Source organism: Urocitellus parryii, chromosome 1 (assembly GCF_045843805.1).
Source record: "Urocitellus parryii isolate mUroPar1 chromosome 1, mUroPar1.hap1, whole genome shotgun sequence".
NCBI classification, from domain to species: domain Eukaryota; kingdom Metazoa; phylum Chordata; class Mammalia; order Rodentia; family Sciuridae; genus Urocitellus; species Urocitellus parryii.
In genome coordinates, this window is record NC_135531.1 from 20,953,912 (window position 1) to 20,976,479 (window position 22,568).

The 22,568-nt window shown below is 39.0% G+C and overlaps 1 protein-coding gene across 1 annotated transcript in view; it reads right to left on the reverse strand.

The window, feature by feature from the left end:
* Spef2 (sperm flagellar 2) overlaps nt 1-22,568 on the reverse strand; it is a 175,395-nt gene that overhangs the window by 5,816 nt on the left and 147,011 nt on the right. The window contains 4 exon segments of the mRNA XM_077795544.1: nt 2,821-3,000; nt 5,846-5,938; nt 11,247-11,429; nt 12,134-12,240. Of these exon segments, the coding sequence (XP_077651670.1) occupies nt 2,821-3,000; nt 5,846-5,938; nt 11,247-11,429; nt 12,134-12,240 (563 nt within the window).

Here is a 22,568-nt window from a genome sequence, read left to right on the forward strand (position 1 = left end):
AAAGTGACCCTGGCTTTAGTCTCTCTACCCAGGAATCTTGGAGATCATGGCATTGATTACCCATCAGTAATTTCTTAGGGCAACAGAATATTCCGTCTAGAAAATAAACAGAGGATGTGAAACATCTTATTGAAGGAATGGAAAATGGGAAATTTTCTACTCAGAATGTAGCATGGGTGCTATGTGGAGATGATAAAGCCAAAGTAAAGGACTCATCTGTTAGATGAGCAGGCAATGCCAAAACAAACAACCACCAAACCTGGCCGGTCAGGAACTATTTCCATATTTAGGGAGGGATTTGTTTTTTAATGGTCTGATATAAGCATTATGAAATACATGAATTTTTAATCCAAAAGGTAAAAATGTAAAAAAGATGACATATTTGAGTGAAGAATCCCAAACTTATTAATGTCAGAGGATTTCTTTTTTTTTTTAAATTTTGCTGTTTTTGCTCTCTGGGGATCAGACAGAACAAGTCTAGTGCCTCAGTGGAAGGATGGGAAAGGACGGAGATCTAGGTCAGACCAAAGGAGCCAGTTCAGCATCCTGGAGGTGCCGAAGACCGTAAAGAAAAGGGTTTCTCTACAGAGACAGAAAGAGCCATTCTGAAGGTGGGTGTAGGAACAAAGCCAGTCATGCCAGCTGGATGAAAACCAGTGTTTTGAATGAGTGATTATGTGTAGCATCAAAAACACTATGAGACTCCCATTATTCTCCAAGCAGGGGAAAGGTGACGCTGTCCAGCACTGTGTCACACTTGGCTAAGTCTCAGAGATAGGCCTCAAGGACTTCTCCTGAGTGCGTCCCTGGAACGGTGCCGGCACACCTTCCTGGCCACGTGTCACTCATGCCATCAGCTCAGTCTCCCATCTCAGGAGGCAGAAAATGAGGCCAGTTCTGAGAACAAAGGTGGGCAAAGCATCAAAGGAATGAATAAAATAGAAATGTATGCACTTTGAACCTGAGGGCCTCAAAATACTCTTGACAAGTTGCTTTTACAAAACTTGTGCTTTGTGGGAGGTACGAGTTCAGAATTTACTAAATTCAAATATCACGACCCTATGCCACACAGGTTGCAGAAAACGGACCATTTTCCCCAAATGTCACTTATTTAAAGATTCACCAGGACATAGTGATCTTGAGCTTCTTTGAAATTACCCAAGAGCCATAGTTTTTAAACATGTCTGAGCCGCATTGATGAAATCAGCATGAGCTGCAGAGATGGACCAAGGAAGCATGAAACATGGGGGGAGATTTCCAGTTGTTTATGCAGAAAGCAAAAGCAGAGACTGATTGAATGTCTTGGGAGCAAATACAGATCTGCTGTAGTTGTTATTTCCGAGCAGGCTCCTTATGGCCTCCTGGGAGGAGGTTGCCCAGGAAACCGGAACACAGTTGGAAAGGGCTCAGAAATGGAATAGCATAATTGGAGACAAGATGGTGAGGACCAGGGGTGAACAAGAATGGGGGAGGCGGGTAGCTCCTGTGTTTCAAAAGCTCCTAGGGTTCATTCCAAGTCAGGAACAAGCAGGAAAGGCTGTGAGAGAGACTTGAGGTGCCATCCCTTGTCCCTTCCCCATCTGCACACCCACATTTGGTCTCTGTTGTATAGCAGCTGTTCTGTGTCCTTGGATTTTAAAAGAGCTCCTGAGAGCAGCACTCAAGGGGAGCCGTTTCCTGGATGAGGCACTAGCATAAATTGAAGGAGTGACTCAGGGACTCAGCACCTCAGTGCTAGCTGGCCTGGCTGCCACCCACGGAGGTGTTTGTCTGTTGCTATGGCAACAGCTCTACCACAGCTTCCTTTCCCCAGATCTTTCCAGCTCAAACCAGTTGCCTGGATCTCACTATTGCCTCTGCCTGCCCGGGATGCGTTCCCTCCTCCTCTGTGCCCTGCAGACTGGACTCCATTTCTTTCACTCTCCCCTCTCCTCTGCTTCATTGTCAGACTGGTTCCCAGACATTAAGAGAACACTGACTCTATGAAGCTACTTTGGAGGACACAAAATGGGTTATAAGTTGACCCCGACTTCAGGTGGGAATAATTGAATAGCAGGACTCAATGGATAAACAGAGACCTGCCTGAATTACTAGGTCTCTTTGCTTCCCTCTTTTGCTGTCCAGTCTAGACTAACTAAATATCCCAGAATAGAAACAAGCATCCCATCAGGACGGCCTCAGCTCTGTCCCCCAAAGAACAGAAGAATCAAAAGCCATACAGTGCAAATGGGCACCTCAGAATGCATTATTTAGTGCCTGCCCTGAGGTTTTGCCACCTAACAAACCAAGGCAGTGTCCATCCCTAAGAAATCTGAAGGGGAGTCTGTGTGGCATCTTGATATTAAGCTTCGTCTGGTGAGGGTGATACAAACTGCCTGCAGACTTCAGGTGGTCTGGCTTTGGTCCAAAATACTGTCAACAGTCACATATGTGTGGGAGCACTAAGGCCTGAACCTGCTTCATATACAGTTTCCATAGAGCAGACAAACAGATTGGGGTTGAAATCATCTTCTTTTTCGCGTCTCAGGGTCAGCACTACCTGCAAAATAAACACTGTCCTTTCCAGAGCAAACTTCAATTCTAACAAGAAACTTTGAATGGATTTTGATTCTACCACAAAAGTATTTGATAGAATTGGGGTCTCCAGTTCTTCATGCAACCGAGAACATCGTTGTTGAAGACCCACTATGTGTCAAGCATTATGTTAGGAACTGGGGGAAATATGGAAAACAGCCAGAACCGAGTACCTGTTGAATGGTTTAGGATCTTCTGCAAACCCCCCCAGAGCCCGGAGTTAGCCCATTTCTGAAATGTGATTACCTTTTCTGCAGCCATCATGGGAGTTTCAACCAGTGGGAAGATATGGGTCCCCACAGCCACACTGAGGGCCCTGTAGACCCCTTCCACAGAGTCCGGGTGGCATGCAAAATAGAGCAGCATCTGAGTGTAGTCGAGCTGGAGTGGGTTCTCCTCAGAGTCAGCAAACAGCCTAAAGAAAAACTGTCACACAAAAAGAATTTCAATCAAAGACAAAATGGGTACACTCTGGGAGTGAGCAGGTGGTCAGGGCAGCGAAGAATCCCTGCAGGAGCACTGGAGTGAGGTTTCTGAGGACTGAATTAGTAATGAGTGGTATGAACTGAACAGCATTCTCAGTAGAAAAAAGTTGAAAAGCAGGATTCCGAATTCTCATGTCGAAGACAATTGTGTGCTAATTAATTTGTATTAACATACTCAGGATAATGCAATAATTATATAATGTATATATATACATGTAATATATTTTATATAATATGTATTATATGTATATATGTGTGTGTGTGTATATATATATATATATATATATATATATATATATAGAGAGAGAGAGAGAGAGAGAGAGAGAGAGAGAGAGAGAGAGGAGGCTGCAAGAAGGACCCACTGTCTGTCCTCTGAATCATCCAAACAAATTGGGTCTTGACCCTAAATATGAGACTTCTGGTCCATCTCTCCCTGTGTGGAAAAGAGATGGGAAAGAGAATGATGCCATTTAGGCCCTTAAACTGGTTTTTCTGCTCTGAACTTGTCCCTCAACCTACTGGCCTTAAGTGAGTTCTTCCAACGTGGATTCACATCCAGGGAGACGGTATGATATGCCCTGAATGCTGATTTGTTAGGTACCTTTCTCTCTGAATGACTAAGCTGACATTCATTCATCCAGTGTCTTGTGCATTTGACAGCATGGGGAGTCAGTGCTTGGAGCCTAATATCCTCTGGGGCCTTCAGAGCTGGGACATACAGACCACACTTAGGCACAACCTTATTGGGAAAGCCTACTGGCTTCCATTTCCAACTCTGCTCAACTATGTACTTAGTGAACTGGAGAATCTTTTTTAACTAAACATTCAGATGAAGCACAGGGTTCTGGAGCTACCTTAGGTTTTGCATGTCTAGAAAGTCCCCAGATAATTCTGATGTTACTGGTCCTGACCCACACTTTGAGAAGTTACTAGATCCAGAGGATATTTCTCTTTTGCTGTTCTCTGTAACCAACAGCCCTTACAACTATGAGCAAATTTAATTAGACATACATGAAGGTAAGTTTGGAAAAGAATTTCTGAAATTTTGTGTTATCAATACAAATATAAATTAAATAATTTTGGTAGGAAAATGCATAAACTCTGTTATTTACAAAACAAAAAAGAATCTTGAAGATCAGTGGAATCTACATGTTCTTTTATTCAGGGGAAAATTAGAAACCAGAGAGATGCTCTCCTCCTGTTCATGAAGAAGAAAACGGCCATGTCATGGAATTGGCAAGGTGGCAGGGAATAAATGGTAGTCTGTAGGGGCTGAAGGTCTCAGTCCCACAACTGCATGGATCTGAATCCTGTCAACAATCCATCTGGGAAGCCAATGTTGGATCCAGCCTTATTATTGGCTGTGGGTGATACTGCAACTCCAGACAACACCCTAATTTCAGCTTTGTGGGAACCTGAGCAGAGAGCCCACTTACGCCATGTCTGGACTTTTGATATGCAGAACTATAAAATAATAAATGGGTATTATTTTAGGTAGCTAATTGTATGGTAATTTATATGTAGCACAAAAAAAAAAAAACACAATGTTTCACACTCAGCAAATACTGACACCTTAATGTGCTAGCTATGGAATTTTCTAGGTGTTTGAAATTAAACCAGAAGCAAGAAGATAAAGATGCCAGCTCTTGAGGAGTTGACATTCTTGACGGGAAGGCAGGCAGTCATGAATTAACAATGTAAATGAAGTAAATTTTATAGTGATTATGGAGACCTTGGGAAAAAACAGATCACAGAAAGAGGTACTACGACTGATGAGCAGAGAGAGGAGATTTGAATGTGTGAGAATGAAGAGCCTGTCTATAACAAATATTAATCAGTCTAGAGGAATGAGACATGTTATGTGCTGTCACATGGACAGACCTGAGGAGATGAGAATAAGACAACAACTAGTGGATTTTAATATAGCAAAATTAGAGCACCTTTCCTCAGGAAAACACTAAGGATTTTTTGAATCTTGGACTTTTTTTTGATAACTCCTGTCCCCCTTTCTCTAACCTGCTCTCCTGGATAGCATTAGCAGATGTGCTCGAAAAATACAAATCCAATGGAAAGGAATTACTCACTTCAAGGTCATAATGTTTGATTTTGTTCTGTAATTTTGAACTAATGATTTCCTAGAGATTGAACAGTTAACATATTATACAGAGGTTGCTCTGACATCTAAATCTACCACTCAATTTTTCTCTCATCTTACTGAAATGATCATGTTCAATATATTTTTATATTTTAAACATCTGCACTGAAGTCAGAGTGAGTGACTTTCAGGTTTTAAGGTCCTGCTTTCTCTTGTTGCTTTGGAGATACAGGCTAATAATGATGTTATTATTGAGAACAACATTGAGGGCAGCCAGCTCTGATGGGCTCCACGGCAACATCATATGATGTTAGACAAAACCAAAGAGAAATAGACAAAGAGCGTATGCTGTTAAAATGATAGAATCTTATCCTACAGATTTGGGAATTGAAAGGCAATTTAAAGAAAGACATATTGAGTAACAATGGAGCTTATTTGGCAGATTTCTAATCCTGAGAGGCCATGGAAATTTTCTAGAAAACAGCAGGACTCTAAGATGTTGGGCCCGGCCTCCTCCTCTAGAGCTTCTCTAGGCTGTCTTCTTAGCAATAAAGTCAGCCTTTTGGGGATACAGCAAAGAAACTGGGGAGACAGGGTGGAATCCAAAACAAATTCCCCAAGTGGAAGAACCTGAAGAAAATAAATGATCAGTGCTACAATGCTGATTTAAAAAAAAAATCCCAATAATTACCTCTATCAAATGTTCCAGTCGATTAAATGGCAGGGGTTCAAGAGGATTTTCTGGAATTTTTACGTCTTCATCTCTGGTAAACCATAGACCAGCCTACACAAAAAAGTACAAGTGACCATCATTAAGGTATTATGCAGAGGTATAATGGCTCTTCAAGGCTGAGATCAAACCAGTCTTGTTCCAGTCTCTAGAGTCACAGTGGTCTCCAAAGCATGGTGCAGAAACCATGGCGGGGTGTGAAACTTGCCTTTACATTTCTTTCTGTCTCATTCTTTTGTTGCTTTCATTGTTACTTATTTGATGTTGTGCGTAACATTAACACACATGTAGTCTACAAGTGCAAGTCCACAGAGGAGGGGTGCTCTTGCTGTTGGAGCACACAATAAAACTAGGGGGTCATTACTGGAAAGGTTAAACTTGCACCCGCTGGATTTGGGGGGGTCTGTGTTCCCATAACAGCAGCTCACATGCTATGTGCTGCTCACCTCCTGTCAGTCTGCAGAGCCTTGCGTGCTGCTATATGTGCTGTTGACATTGGAAAACCTTTCGGAATGACTTGACAGCTGACTTAGATCTCAGTGTCCTCTTTCAACGACACATCTCTTCCAATCAGTATCTGACAAGAGCCACCAACTCCCTTGGTTCCGATTTGGCAAGCCCTCTGCCATCTTTCCCTTCTCTCCATCCCCACTGTTACTCTGGTAGACTCCATTACCTCTGCCAGGGGCCACTCAGTAACTCAAGCTGGTTTGTTCCCAGTCTCTTTCTTACTTATTTCAGCATTTATTATGCAACATAATGATTTTCTCAAAACATGCATGCTGCCCTGTTACTCTCTGCTCAGAACCATTTTCTACCCTCATTCTTTTGGTCACATTGTCCTTCTTACCTTACATCACTTCTGTCTGTCCTCCTCCTCCCAGGAAAGGCTACACATCTTTCCAGACCTGGCTCAGATCATACTTTCTTAGAGAGTTCTCCTTGAGCTCCCTGAACAATCTGACTTGTTTATGCCCCACTACTGGCACTTAGTTCATTCCTTTAGGGGATGACATTCATGTCTGCTACTGAACAAGCATAAAATGGTTGCATTCAAAGAAAATATCTTGCCAATTTAATTTTTATATCTGGTAAACATTTCATGTATATAACTATCTTGTTCTTAGTTCTTGCTCCCTTACTGTCTTCCAGAGTGACAACCAACCTATCCTCAACACTGACTATGGCCATGAGCTACTGGATGGCTTAACCTGACTCACACCTATATTTTGTGCCTTCCTTCCTTTCTTCTTTTTTTCCTTCTCCCTCGCTCCCTCCCTACCTTCCTCCCTCCCTCCGTTCCTTCCCCCCCTTCTTTCCTTCCTAGAATCAATTGTGTTTTAATGATATGATGGCATTGGATCATCTGTAGAGGTGAGAACTGGATTTTCTTTTCTTTTTGGAACAAAGAGATGCTGACTCTGTGGGAGCCTGTGAGGGAGCAGAGCCAGAAAAAGCTTAAGATCCAGCATGGGTTCAGGCTTTAAATGTAAGATGCTTCTGCACCAACCAGGAGGAGATCCCTGCCCAGTGACTGCTCTGTGGAAGAATGGACCAAGAAGAACATAGGTGAGACTTACACTTCTGAATATGATGGAGTACTAAAGGGCAGAGTCACTGTCCTGCCTTATATAAGAAAAATGGACAACATATTTAGTATATTTTAGACCTTCAGCAATGGATAACACAAGAGTCATTCCTGAAAGAAGAAAGGTAAATGAGGATGCCACTGTTGTTCCAGCCTATATACTGCCAGGAGGAGCATCTGAGGCCTGGTGTCCTTCCTGAATTGAGAAGACAGGTTTTGGGTTGAGGGAGGCCAAAGAAGCGCAGAGTACTGGGGCTGCACACAAAGTGAGAGAGCTCTGAAGATGTACAAAAGAGTTTTCTCAAGGTAGACTGAGGGCTGATCTGCATGTGTCGGGGGATAATATCAGAGGTTGGAGAAAGAACCACTGCAAAGCAGTAAGCTCAGTAACTCCCAAGACACACAGATCTGGGATTAGTTCACGTTACCACCAGCCAAAGTAGAAAGTCCTTCTAATATATAGGACATTGAGCCCCAAGTGGGTATTGCCTACAGTAAAGTCTATTCTGGACTCACCTCCACAATCCCTGTTGTGACCTTGAAAGGATGAAACTGATTCTAAGTAATACTACTTCATGTACTACAGTAATAATGAAAAACAAAGTTGGATACTCAAAAATATAAGACTCACAGCACCTTGCATCTAATATGAAATCAGTAGGCATACAAAAAGACAGAAAGTATTACCCACAGCCAGGAAAAACACCAACACAGAAATGAGAACAGATGACAGAATGAACAGACAAGGATGTTAAACAGCAATTCTATATATAGAACAGTAATTTAGAAAAGCTATTCTATTTTAGAAGGTAAAGAAAAATACAGATATAATCGAAATATTAAAAAATATGCAACTTGAACTTTTAAATACAATATATAAGATGAAAAATATGCTAGTCTTTATTAACAGCAAACTCGACTCTTCTGTGAACTTGAAGACACAGCAATAGAAAATGAATACAGAATAAATCATCAAGAGAAAAAAAAGACTTAAAAAAATCAATCAAGCATCAGTGATCTGTGGGACAATACCAGATAGTCTAATAAACACATACATGAATGGCTTTGAGAATTGGGGGTAGAGTGGGAAAATATTTGGAAAAATATTTTCCAAATTTGACAAAAATTACAAACCCACAGATTCAAGAAGCTCAATGAGCTCCAAGAAGAAGGGACATAAAGAAAACCATAGGAAGGAACATGATAATCAAATTTCCAAATTTCCAGTAATAGAGAGGAAAAATTAAAAGAAGTTACAGGGGCAAAAAAAAAAAGCAGAGGTAAAATCCCTGATTTTGTCCTCATTACTCAACCAATGATCAGTTCCATATTTATTGCTTCTATGCACAGGATTTTCCCATGGTTCTTAAACCCAGGATTCATTTGTTTTCGTCTTCTAGCATATGATAGTTTGCAATTTAGGAAATCATTTCAAAGTACTTAAATACAAAGGGCCAATGTCAGAAAGGAAAAAAAAAATCTTGTTTTCTAAAAAAAAAAAAACTTTCATAAAAATTATAGCAACCTGAAATGTTAAATGTGAACTTATACCATAAGAGATTTAAATTTACAATCAAGGTTCAATTAACTGCATCCTGCCTCACTGAATTATTAGGTGATTTCTCTCTAAAATATGGAAATATTCTTTGTACCTTCGTGTTAAAACCTAGCCAAAGAATTTTAGTTTTTTTTCTCCCCTTCACTTTTCCTTAAAGAAGTAGTGCTGTTTGGATCCTACAACATCTGACTAGTTAAGCCTACATAAACATGTGCTCTCACCCGTAGAAGATGATCTGTATTTCAAAATCAGAGAATTCCACTACATAGCTGCAGAGTGCAAGCACATGAGCCCGCAGCAGGCCAGGAGCAAAGGGCAAACAGGCCTCTCTGCTCATCACTCTGGGCTCAGAGGCAAGGCCTGAATGACCACAATGACCACAAAGGCTGGGCTCTTTCCATTTTGGAAGTGGAGAAATAAGCCACTCCTATGTGACTGTTCTGAACTTGCAATTTGTCAAAAGGGGTGTGTGTGTGTGTGTGTGTGTGTGTGTGTGAGAGAGAGAGAGAGAGAGAGAGAGAGAGAGAGAGAGAGAGAGAGAGAGAGAGAGAGAGGAGAATAGAAAACACAGTAAACAGACATTTTCTCCCAGAAAACTTCATCTCGGTGATGTAGTTATACTTCTTACTGTTTCCGTGTGGCATTTTCACCAGATTTTATAAAATTTCATCCTAGATGCTGTTTTGATTTTTTCCATGAAACCACATTTTTTATTCTCTATCTCTCTCTGTCTCTCTGTCTCTGTCTCTCTCTGGCTTGTGAGAACTGGAAAGTCAAAGTGAAATGTCAAGTGTTCCTCACCAAATGGCACTAGTGTCCTGGGAATTTTAAGGAGTAGAAACAAAGGGGGAAGGGGAGAGGGCAGAGCTCAGAAATCAGCTCTTCTCAAAATACAGGTTGCATTCAAGTATGTATTTCTGAGTTTCTACTAAAGGCAACATCCAACTTTCTCTAAGAAATTCACACCTTTGGTAGAGGATCTTTCTGGTTTTGGCTCAGCACTTTGGTAAAAATTGCCAACACCCTTTCTTCTTTTCATGTTTGTACAAAAGGATGTTCACATTGATATCCTGTGTTAATTAACACATTGCTGTAAATATTAAAGGTTTTCATGAGTGCCCACTTTACGACCTTAAGCCATCTATAGAAAGTTTTGCTTTGCTGTTTTCATCTTCAAACAAAATCACCCTAATAAATATTAAGTCTTGTACAATGACAATGACAAATATACCAGAGTCCTATCAGCCAAACACCTGTCTTGCTCCACCTTGATGAACCTCCACGGGTTTCAAGTGCTATTTCCTCTGGCTTACCTATCTGAGCACGGAGATCTCAGGGCTATCTTAAAATTTAAAAACAAATGATAAAAAAGAGCATGCCACCAATTAACTGGAAAGAGAAGAAAAGCAGGAAGGGATGAGCTCTTTCAATGGAAACACCTGTGAGATACAGGCACCTTGAGACTATGACCCCGTTTCAGAATTAGCACCTTGTGAACATTTCCTTCTTTATTTGTCTACCAGTAACATGAAATGATAAGCAACGGGATGAATTCAAGCTGTAGAGGAAAAATTAGTAACTCGGGTCCCTATCAGTTACAGAATTTCACTTTTCTTTTTTAAACTTTTCAAAACTAGGTTGCATTTTCATACACCTGGTTTCATGACTTGAACACCTCTCTATCTTCCTAAAGACATTCATTTCCTCAACCCTCTGCAAATTTGGCTTCTCTACTTATTCAACCAACATTGTCTTGGTGGAGGTCACCAGTTGTGTTCAACTTGCCAAGATCAAGGGGAAGGCGTTGTGCAATGGGACTACACATCACTTTCCTTGGGTGATCTCATTCATTCATAACTTCACCAACCGCCTTCATAGGAATGACTTGCCATCCCTTCTGGACCTGCCATATCAGATTGGCCATTTTTGCCTACATATCCCACAGACATTTTATACTCCGTTTGTCAAATATATTCTCACCAGACTTCCTTCTGAACCTTTAGTTCTTTAGCAAGTTCTGATTTTTTAAGATGCTTTCCCTGGAGATGGAAGCCATGATTCCACCTGGGGTTTTGACACTTTTCCTATGCTGCCTAGATGTGGACCGTCAAGGAGTAAAACACTGGCCTGAGACCTGTGATGTGACATCCCTGAATAAGACACTTCTTAGGCCAAAAGTATTGTAGTATTCCCAGTCCACCAGGTCTGGTAGCAACCTGCATGTACTGCTCCAAAGTGATGGTTCCTGTCTGAGCCTCGTCTACAGCCTTGAACCTCTGCAGGGTCTCCAGGAGTTCCTCTTCCAAGGGGATGGGCCAAGGCATTGCTGTTACCAACAGGAATTTCCGCCAGTCCACGAACTCTGAGTTCACTACCAATAAAGATGTTAACTCCTGCAGCTGAAAGAAAACAGGAAATGTCATGGGAATATTTTTATGACTCTTACCTTGAAGCTCTACCAGCTCAGGCTTCCAGAGTTAAGATTCAGATAAAAGAGATAGAATTTTATACTGGTAAAAGAGCCAGTTCTGACTTCAGTTCCCTTTTGTTCTCTGGACAAATCCACACCAGGCCGTACCTAGAAAGTGTTTCACTTTTTGCTTCCTTGACATCCATGTTTTTTTGCTTAATCTTCCACAACCACTTTATATGGGACTCCAGTTCACTTTTTACCCATGCACAGAGGCTGGGAAAAGATTGTAGCTGTGCCTGGGCAAGGGCTCTGCAGCCCACATGGTGGCTTAACCAAAACTTTTAACGGTTTTGTTTTCTGAGATATTTTTAGGGAAAAGATTATGATGAAAAGTTAGGACTGCAGAATCATCTACTATGACTAGTTAGGGTCATGACATCTGGTAGTAATAGAAGCTTCTTGATCGAACCTTACTGACTGTATGATCATTAACATTCTTCAAATACTGAGTATGCACATGCTATGTGTCTTGGTTTCAAGCCTGTTCATCTGTTCATTCATTCAGATTTCATTCATTGCCTACTAAATGCCAGACACTGTGTAAGTACAGGTTATTTTAGAACTTGTGACTCATCACTTAAATAAGAATAATATGAAAACCTTTGAAGCTGGAACAAAATGGAAGCTTACTTCAGGTTGGGTGAGGTGCATCCATCCAATAGGGAAATTGTTTGTTCCAAGGTTCAGGGTCACCACATCAAGCAGAATGTCAGTAAATGCCTTATTTCCTATTATGCCTACAATAGAATGAAAAATATTTTGTCATTTATATTATGTGATAAGGATTTTTTTCTTTTCCCAAAGTAGAAAAAATAATGGGAATTTATTTAATCATTTTCTTTCTTTCTTTCTTTTTCTTTTTCTTTTTTGATTTTGGTACTAGGAATTTTACCCAGGCACTCTTTACTACTGAGATACATCCCCAGCCCGTTTTGTATTTCATTTTGAGACAGGGTCTCACGAAATTGCTTAGGACCTCTCTAAGTTACTGGGGTTGGCCTTGAACTTCAGTTCCTACTGTCTCAGCCCTCCCAAGCCTTTGGGATTATAGATATGTGCCACTGAGCCTGGCTATATAATCAATTTTAAAATATTATTCAGCACTGTAATCTTTAGAGAAACAAAAAGTCTATCTGAAAATATAATAATAATAATAATAATGATAATAATAATAATAATTTCCCTGACCTTTTCTATTATTATTTCCTGAGTGAAAATATCTTTTTTTTTTGCCTAATAATAATTCATTCAAATTAAGCAAAGTAGTGAAACTATGTATGTTTTAATTTATAGTCTCCTTTGATTTTTCTGCTCAGAATAGGTTGAATTTTTACAAACATTACTCTAAGTTTTTCTATATGCAGTAGGGCACAAGAGTAATTTTGGTAAACATGAGATACAGTTGTTTCAAATGCATGCAGATCACCACTATAATTAAGGTAACACATTGATCTTCGTATTTTTCTTCACTCAGAATTTGTTTATGTGCTTTTGTAAATGTAGGGAGATTTGAATTGTTACATAACTAGATAGAAAGTTCTAATTTAATAATCTAATTGACTCGACATTTTCAAGTATTTCATAAACTATCACCAAACTTTCAAATGCTTTGCTCTTATACATGGATCTACTTCGCCTTATCTAAAAAAAAAAAAAAAAAAAGGTCTAATTTTATGTTTCTCATTTTAAACTGCATGCACATGCATTAAAAAAAGAACTAGGAAAATAAAATAAAAGCTGCTGTAAGAAAAAGTCTCCTAATCCATGCAGCAGAGGTACCTTCTAGACCCAGCAGAGGCTCCTAACACGTATCCAGGTATCTTTTAGGTTCCACGTCAACAGCCATTCTTTGTTTAGGAATAAAAAAGAGTGAAACATAGAAGTAGATTCCCAAAATTTCTTTTTTACATCTATGTTTTTAGCATTTTTAAAAGTCCACATGAAGTTTATTATTTCCTTTAACCTCTGGGGGAAATGCAATCATCCCTTTAAAATGTCAGTGGTTCAAGTCAAATATACAATTTCAAGATTGCAAGGTAATATTCTGGGGAGCAAAAGTGGACCTTTTTATTTCTTTGATATAACCGGCCATCCAGAGGTTGTTCAGAAATAGATTCTGTATTCTTTGTGATCACACACGAGTATTCAATTTCATAGAGTTGAGGACTTATTCCTAGGTAGTAGGATTTTCAGTGAAGCTTTATATGATACCACATCAGTTTTTATGTGAGTTAGAAATAAATTGGTTATATTCCTCAAGAAGAAACTATAAATAACAACTATTGAAATCATTAAGAAAGCCAAAGTACTTAAAAATTCTGGTAAGTGTACAATGTATTTCCACTGTCTCTAAAGGCTATGGGGAAACAGTGCTGTTAGACAATGCTTTCATATGACATAAGAATTATTTATTTGGGGCTCTTGGTGTAAATGTGAAAATTATTTTAATATTTGACCTCATAATATTTAGCCAATTAGGTAAGGCGTGTAGTGATATGATTTTCATACCTCATACAACAACAGATGAATTTCCAAATTTTGTTCATAGATTTAAAAAGAACATTTCTTTCAATTTGCCTTTATGTTAGTTACCTAATGTTGTTCTCAGTTAGAATTATCCAGGAAAAATAGTTAACTGTGTATAGGCCTAAGTGAAGAAGACCATAATCCCTCTCATTATCCTTAGAGAGAACTTTCAGGAAAATGATGTCAAAAGAACAGCATTGCTTAGAAGCATGCACCCCCATCCAAAGAATTCAAAAGAACCTGTGAACCCAGAAGTAAAATTAGAAAGTTCCAGGAAAACCAGTTTTCAAATTTTTGCTTGTGTGTTTGGAAGATGACAAAGGTCTTTTGTGTTTAAGGTGAAGACTAAGTTACTTTCTTACTTTTAAATTTTTACCATTTGATTTTTATATTTATTTAATATGATCAATAACAGAAGTCAACATTGTCACTCGACTCATCACTTTCATCTTGGCTTTCTGAGTGTGATGAGCAATCTGAATTAGGCCCCATGTCACTGGTTGAAGATGGTGTTTTTGTATTCCATAAATGGATAGCTTTCCTAGGGTCAAAATTGTTGATGTCTGGAGAATTCAACTGAATGATCAGGATATCTGTCATACTCTCAGCATCGATTTCAGCATGCATATGTGACTTGGTACGTCTCATTTGATGAAAGCCACGTTCTGCTTCAGCTGAGCTTGCAGGCAGGGCCAGCACCAAGTCAACTAGCATCAGAACATTCGGGTATTTGTGGGAGTAAATAGAATTCACAAAATCCCAGGTCAGTTTTCGAATATTCTGAAATCTAGAAGGAAGGACAAAAACCATAGACGATTGAGACACCTGGGTTTTGCTGAAATATTATACAGATGAACTTGTTGAGTTAGTGTGTTTTCTTGCTCACCTGGCATAAATCTCTAATTTTAACATGCTCCATTCAGTGTCCACCTCATCAATTTTCACATTGGCAGCTTCTAATACTGGTTCATAATGTGCAATTAGGATGGATACCTCTTTTTCTCCAAATTCTGCAATCAATATATATATATATATATATATATATATATATATATATGTATAGTCACACATCCAAAACTCACAATCAAAGAACAACAGGTTGAGTCAGTGTGCACAGGTTACCTTGATTTAGTTTTGTGGGCCACAATTTAAAGCTTCCAATCATGGTTGCCCTCACCACATCTAGACTGGCATCTCTGAAACAGCTCCGCAGCGTCTTGATAAAATGTGTTAAAACCACGTTTCTCACAGAAGAAATGTTTTCTTTTCCTCTGAGGCAGTTGCTGTGAAAGTGTGTGACTGAATCTACCCTGCGTTCTTTGGGACCTGGTCTGCGGAGGAAAAAAATCACCCCAAAAAAGAATTACATGAAAAGGCACTGGGCAATGATTTCCCAAGTCCAATAATCTGGTTTGACAGACAGAACGCCTCACCTGGTTTGATATATTCTGAGCATTTCCAGTGTTGACTCCAAGGTGGCAAATATGTCAGCAATTGAGGAATTTCTATTCTGAATGACACGGGACAGAATGCTAAGGACACTAATGACATCCATCAAAAAATGGGAAAATTGAAGCATGTCAGCTTGGAGGAGGAGATCTAGAAGCTCTTTGGCTTTCTGTTGACTGGTGATACTTCTGCCTTCAACTGCCTGTGACACAGTTGGGAAAATACAGTAGTTATCATTCTCAAAATCATTACTCCAAGGAGCTAAATGAAAGTATTTTCTGTTATTCTGAAAAAAAAAAGTAATAAAATATGGCATTTCAAAATACTTACTGAATGCAGTTGCTGAACAATTGCAGGATATCCCTTGAGAAAATTCTGGAGGGCTGCCTGTAATCCGTGAAACCACCTCCTGCCTCTTATTTGAGAAGGCATCACAGGTCGAAGGTGCAGGCCTTTGAAAGCAGTTATCAGAGAGCTCTTGTGGAGAGAAGAATTCTGATAGAAGTGATAGATGTTATGAAGGAGTTTTTCCAAATCATTGTACAGAGGAATGCTCTGGAACACTGCCTTATAGGATAGTTCAAGGTGATGTGCCAAGCAGTATACAGTCTGCACACATGGTTGGATTTCTCTCAAAAGCAGGGCCACCCCATTCTCTCCTTCTATTCCAGGTGTATCTTCACTTCCAAAACCAACCAGTTTCTTTGCCCAGTCTTGGCTCGACAGCCTTACCTGAAGATTTGTCTCTAGTGTTTTCTCAATAGCATTTTTTATTGACAGGGGATCTTCCCTCTCTACTGTCTGAACCCCAACAATTTGACAGTGTACTTTCCCCCCGTATGCAAACTGTACATACACAAGCTCAGCTTCCTTGATGAAAGTGTCTATGACTCCATCACTGATGATGGAGAAAAATTTACTTTTTGCTAGTTTTTCTCGTAGATTTTTCCTTTCTACTTCAGCAATAAAATATGTAAATGTTCTCGCTGATTTGTTAGTTCTGAAGACTGGGCCAATATCAACACCCTTCATGTCATCCAACTTGCACATCCAAATAAAATCTTTGAGCGGACGCCCAGTCTTGGCAATGGCGTGGCATGATCTGAACAAGTTCTCCACTCTTCCGAGGGTTACTTTGCTCATAGTCCTCACCATTAGTTCCGTGGCAGCTCTGTTCACTGGAGAACCACTTGTTGCTTCCATTAGTGAAGCCTTGGCATGGGCCTCGCTGAGATGATGAGCATTGAGCAATTCATTCCTAAAGTTGTCAGTGCCATAGAAAAAACTCGCTTGGCTTCCTCCTGACTTTACCCCGTGCTTACGACACAGGGCACAGTACATAAGATTTAATAACTCATCATATATAAGCCAAGGGTATTTTTTTAGCCAAATTTTCAAAAATTGATCATTTCTCCTTGGAAGGTAGTGGTCAAGTTTCCGTGGCCTTTTCTGCCTTTTGGTGACTCCACTCACATCATCCAGAGGATTCCTGCCTTTAAAACAACTCCACGTTGTTATTTTAAGGAATGGCACAGTCAGCCCTCAGTTGTCTTTACTTTCTGCCCACCCCCAGTAGTTGCTTATTATTTCTGGAAAAATTGCATTGGTTGCTTATTACTTATCAGGTACCCTTGTAAGTGCTTTAACTGGCTTTATATCATTTAATCTTTACAAGCTATTACCCCTATTTTAAAGTTAAGGAAATGGACTAATTATTATTGTCATCATCTTTGGATGAAACATTTGGGCCCCAAAAGCTAAATTTGGTTCAACACTGCAGTGCCCATAAGTGGTGTGGCTGGGATTCACCAGGAGGCAGAATTACTCCACAGCCCTTCTGTTTGTGCACTTTATTGTTAGGGTTTCTTGTAAAAAGAAAGGTGCTATGGTTTTCTTCTTCTAGAATTCACTTCTCCATGCAGAAAGGAGAAACTTTGTAGCTGCAATTTCTTTCCCATGATAATAATAATAATAATAATAATGCAACTGTGTCTGCAAGATCTGCCTGGGACATCTCTCTGCTGTCTCACTCTTTCTGGGAATGGTACAGCAACCTTGTTAATTTACAAAAAGAGTATCAGGCTTTGGGACCCCTGCCAGATGGTTTGGTAAAAAAGCTGTGCCTACCTAATGCTGTATCTTTTTTCTTTTCTCTGAAAGTCTCATTTTGACTCATATTAGATTACGTATCAGATTATTTTATCTGGCTAGAAGGATGAAAAATATAAACATTATACTGAACAACATCCTCAAATAGCAGTTTTTCCCTGAAGGAAGAGAGCTTAGACTGCACATACTGATCATTAGATTACAGATTATCCTTGACTTATGACAGGGTTACATTATGTTAACCCATTATAAGTTGAAAATACCACAAGTGGAACATGTATTTATTACGCCTAATCTACTGAACTTCCTAGCCAGCAACACAGCAAACTGCAGAGTGTCAGTTGAGTTCCCCTGTGATCCTGTGGCTGACTGGGAGCTATGACTGGCTGCAGCCCAGCTACTAGAGACTGCCATACCATGTGTGACTGGCACAGGAAAATAGCCCAATTCAAAATTTGAAGTTGAGCTTCAAATTTTGGGCACCTAAATGCTGCCTCTTTTGAAGAACAAGTAAGGATGCTGAATTTGCCATTGTAAATTCAAGTTAAATCCTAAGTTGAACCATTTTAAGTTAGGAAACATCTGCATGTTGTTCTAGTTTTCATCATTTAATGCATGTCTCATATAATTAGAATTATATTAAAACTGAATATATAAAATTATAAACAAATTCTTATGTAAAAATTGACTATGTATTTGATATTATATTAAAATATCTCATGCTGACAGCCTGTCAGGGTCTGTTTTTGGTCAGTACTTTATGATTGTAGGCCTTTGGCTTCCCAACTGGATTTTAAACTCTTCTGATCAGATCCATACTGACTCTTTGTTGGTCCTAGCGGATTGCTAAGCACTTATTGGCTATGTTAGGAATCTAAATGTCCTTTCCTCTTCAACTTTCGTGATTTTGCATCTCCCAACCTCTGACACTGGTTGTCTGCCTCCACCTTTCATACCTTACTTGCTTTCATACCTTACTTGCTTCTGTTTTGCCTTTTAATTGGTCTTTAAAAAATTGTTTAAACAGATCCCAATTTAAAAAAAATTCTAAAAAATATCTAAAAAAATTTTTTCTACATTTTATTTCAAATTAGATTTCATGTAGTGAACCACCGCCACTGCCTTAGTTTCTCACTTAAGCACTTGTTACTTGTTTCACCCTCAGCCAGGCACACCTGGTGCCTGCTGTGTACACAGAAGTGTTTTGTGAAAATGATGAATGAATGGGTGAAAAAAATAAGTCTCTTGTGAAAGGAGAGGGACTTAACTTTGCCCAATGATTTAGCTAATTTTTATGTTTTTCGTTTTTTGGGCAGATTTCAAGAGGTTGTCTTGAATTCTAATCATGTACTTTCATTTTCCAGAGAATGGAGGTTTTTTGGTTTCTTGAGAATAAATTTCATCTTGAAGAGACATTTTGAAAATCTGCCATACACAGTTTCACTGGGTCCAAAGGCTTCTAGAGGCACTAATGCACCTTTTTTTTTTTTTTTTTTTTTTTTGTGTGTGTGTGTGTGTGTGTGATCTACATCTGATCTAGTGAAAGGAGTTCACCATGGAGAAAAACCTTAGGACATGGGGTCCATTTTCCTCTTTGCTACTGCCATTTGCCACACAGTGAGATATTCTTATTAATAGTATCCATGCCTCTGTATCATCCCTTTTCTAAGAAATCTAATTTAAGCAATTTTCAATTCAAAGTATTTAACCTGCAAATATTTGGTTCTACATTTTTATGATTTTCTCAGACAGTACTGTTGAAAAAAATCCACGAAATTTTCTAGTTACCCTTTCAGGCAACCAGGTGCCCTTTCTCCTTCTCTCCAGCCACTTGAGGCTTTGTAGAGGGGCTAACAGCATCTGTTGCTGCTCTCAGACATAGTCTATTCTCCCTTCCAATCCATTGTCATTGTCATTGGCTCTAAATAGCCTTGATAATCCTCCCTGCATGAGACTTTACACTGACCCCAAGTTCTTTGTGATTTCACATCTTGCCCCTAGTCCTAGGTAGTCTGGTTGCTTGGTGTGAAATCTCAAAGTTTCCATTTCCCCCTTTTTCTGCACTATCCTTCTCCTACTTCTCTTTCTGAAAGGTTAAGTGTCAAAAACCTCCTCTGGGCTGATCACCATAATGCCTCACAGACAGCAAGGGCTACTTCTTCTTTAGAACTTCTGAAAAAACCATGTGGCTGAGTGACACAGCTGTGACTACAGCATAGGATGTTTACCCTCCATCTCTGAGACCAGTAATTAAACAAAAGTCTCTCCTCCTAAGTGGGGTTCAAGGCAGATAGTCTTGTCAGTGTGTAGAATAGTGTTCCGGGCCTTGGGCACCTAAATGCTGCCTCTTTTGAAGAACAAGTAAGGATGCTGAATTTGCTGGACTGCGTTTTCTTCAGACAGCGCCTCAACAGAAGCCTAAATAACTATGGACGAAATCTCTACAGTTGTTTCATGGAGGACTGATGGGTTTACAAGGAAAAGGAGTTCTTATGATTTAAGTGGGGATAGGGGAACGCTGTTATAGTGTTCTAGTTTCAATAGACTACAAATTGCTTCTGTTGGAGAAAGGCTGTCTTCTGAATGATGTACTTGGCATTTAATGTTTTAAGACAAGATGTACCTACCCGGAGCTCACTGTAGCACACAAAATGAGTGTTCTGTCTTGGATGTTCCCAGGGAACCACATTATTTTATCGCTTAATTCTAGCTGTTGCATATTTTTTTTTCTGGATGTACTCTGGCTAGTATTTCAGGTGCTTTTTAGGGTCTTTGCACCCTCAGGACCATAAGCTAACATTTTAGATAATAAGTTAGTTTGTGGGCTGGGGTTGTAGCTTAGTGATAGAATGTTTGCCTGTCAGGTGTGAGGTACTGGGTTTGATTCTCAGCACCACATAAAAGTAAAAATAAAATAAAATAAAGGTATTGTATCCATCTACAATTAAAAATTAAAAAAATAGTTTGTATCAATATTGTACAATTTTATGCATTATATACTAATGTGACATTCACTATAATTACATCATTAAATCATAATGGCTTCTATTACACTTAAATTGTACATTCTCCATATTATACCCTTCCTAGGAACTTTCAGTATGTTAATTACTTGAATCTTCATGGCAATTCCATAAAATAAGTATCATTGTTATGATTTTAAAGATGAAAAAGTGAGGCAATTGGGCGCATTGGCACACGTCTATAATCCCAGTGGCGAAGGGAGGCTGAGGCAGGAGGATCTTGAGTTCAAAGTCAGCCTCAGTAACAGTAAGGTGCTAAACAACTCAGGGAGACCATGTCTCTAAATAAAATACAAAATAGGCCTGAGGATGTGGCTCAGAGTTTGAGTGCCCCTGAGTTCAATCCCCAATACCGCCCCCCCCCAAAAAAAGAGTGAGGTAGAGAGACATTAAGTAACTTGCCTAAGATCATATGATTGTCTTTGCCAACAAGTGGACTTGAAAAAGAGCTGTCTGTCTCAAGCCATCCCACAGGTTGAGGTGGAGGAGAAGAGCATGAACATGTGGAAGAGACTAGCAAGGAACCTGACACATAGTGACCATTCCAAATTGGCTACGTAATTCAGAAAATATTCACTCTCTCACTCTGTGCTGGAAATATATTCAATGGAGTGATTTCTGGGGTGGTAGATGGGAAGAAGAGCTGGCTGTCACTTACTCTAGATGCTCCCAATGAGTCTAACATCTGGATGGATCTTTGCTGGGAAAATCCAGGCATAATCAATTATCTTCATTGCAATTTGCATGACCTTTATTTGGTATCGTGCATAAGGTCATTTTTTTTCTGATATATTTTGGCAATCATAACAAATGGTATTTTATGTTTTGTCATTACCTTTACAAAAGGAGATTTGGAATCATCACGGGTGGAAGAATTTGACCAGAAAAGGTCAAAATATAAACATTATGATGTATGATGCATTTAAATATAGGAATTATTGCATTACTTTTAGTGAGGGCTTTTTAAATGAAGATTTTTATTTTCAAGTGGGCGAACCTAAACTTGGCAAAAAGCCCCTTAAGCTTCAGTTCTTTCTTTTTTCTATTCTGTACTAGCTACTTGCAAGTATTTTAAGTATTAAGTCATTTGTTTTAATCAAAGGTTACCATTTCACTGAGTAATTTTATTTGTGCAATATAATTAAAAGTTGCAAACTATAATTTAACACATCAACACTCTTTATTAATTTCCTTAAAAGTCTTATTGTTTCCTGATAGTACAGTGACTGTTATATAAAACTGCATAGACTTTTTTTAACCTAGAAATAATCCATCTGCACATCATATTATAATGTATTTTCTCTTCAATGAAGATTGTTTTTCAAAAATATAGAATTCTAAGGTAAATACAATGAAAAACATTATAGAAGACCATTTTCCAGGTCTTGGAAGGAACAAGATTAATTAATCTTCATTTAAAAGATAAATGTAAGAAATGTAAATGTTTGTGGTGGTGGACATGATAATTGTTTAATTTGATCATGCAGATTGCATACCTCTATCAAAATATCATGCTATATCTATTAAATGTATATAATTGCTATGTGCAATTAAAAGAGAACCCCTAAATGCACCCAAATGTCAATCAATGGCAGAATAGGTAAATGTGTTGTAATATATTGATTTCTCCAAGAGAATAACATACAGCAAAAAGAATACACAACTTACAATTACATTGAATGGATCTCAAAAATAATATTGAACCAAAGAAGTCAGGTCAAAAAGTTATAAATCACATAATCTCATCTGTTTATATAAATCATGAGAACATGAAAAACTAATCAGTGCTATTAGGTGTCAGTCTAGATGTCACCTTTGAGTAGGGGAAGGTGGTGGTTTGAAATGTGCACCAGGTGGACTGCTCCTTGTCTTGAGCTAGGTGCTGCCCACACAGGTGAGCTCAGTTTTCAGAAGTTCATCAATCTGTAAATTTCCAGTAAGTATACTTTTCTGGATAT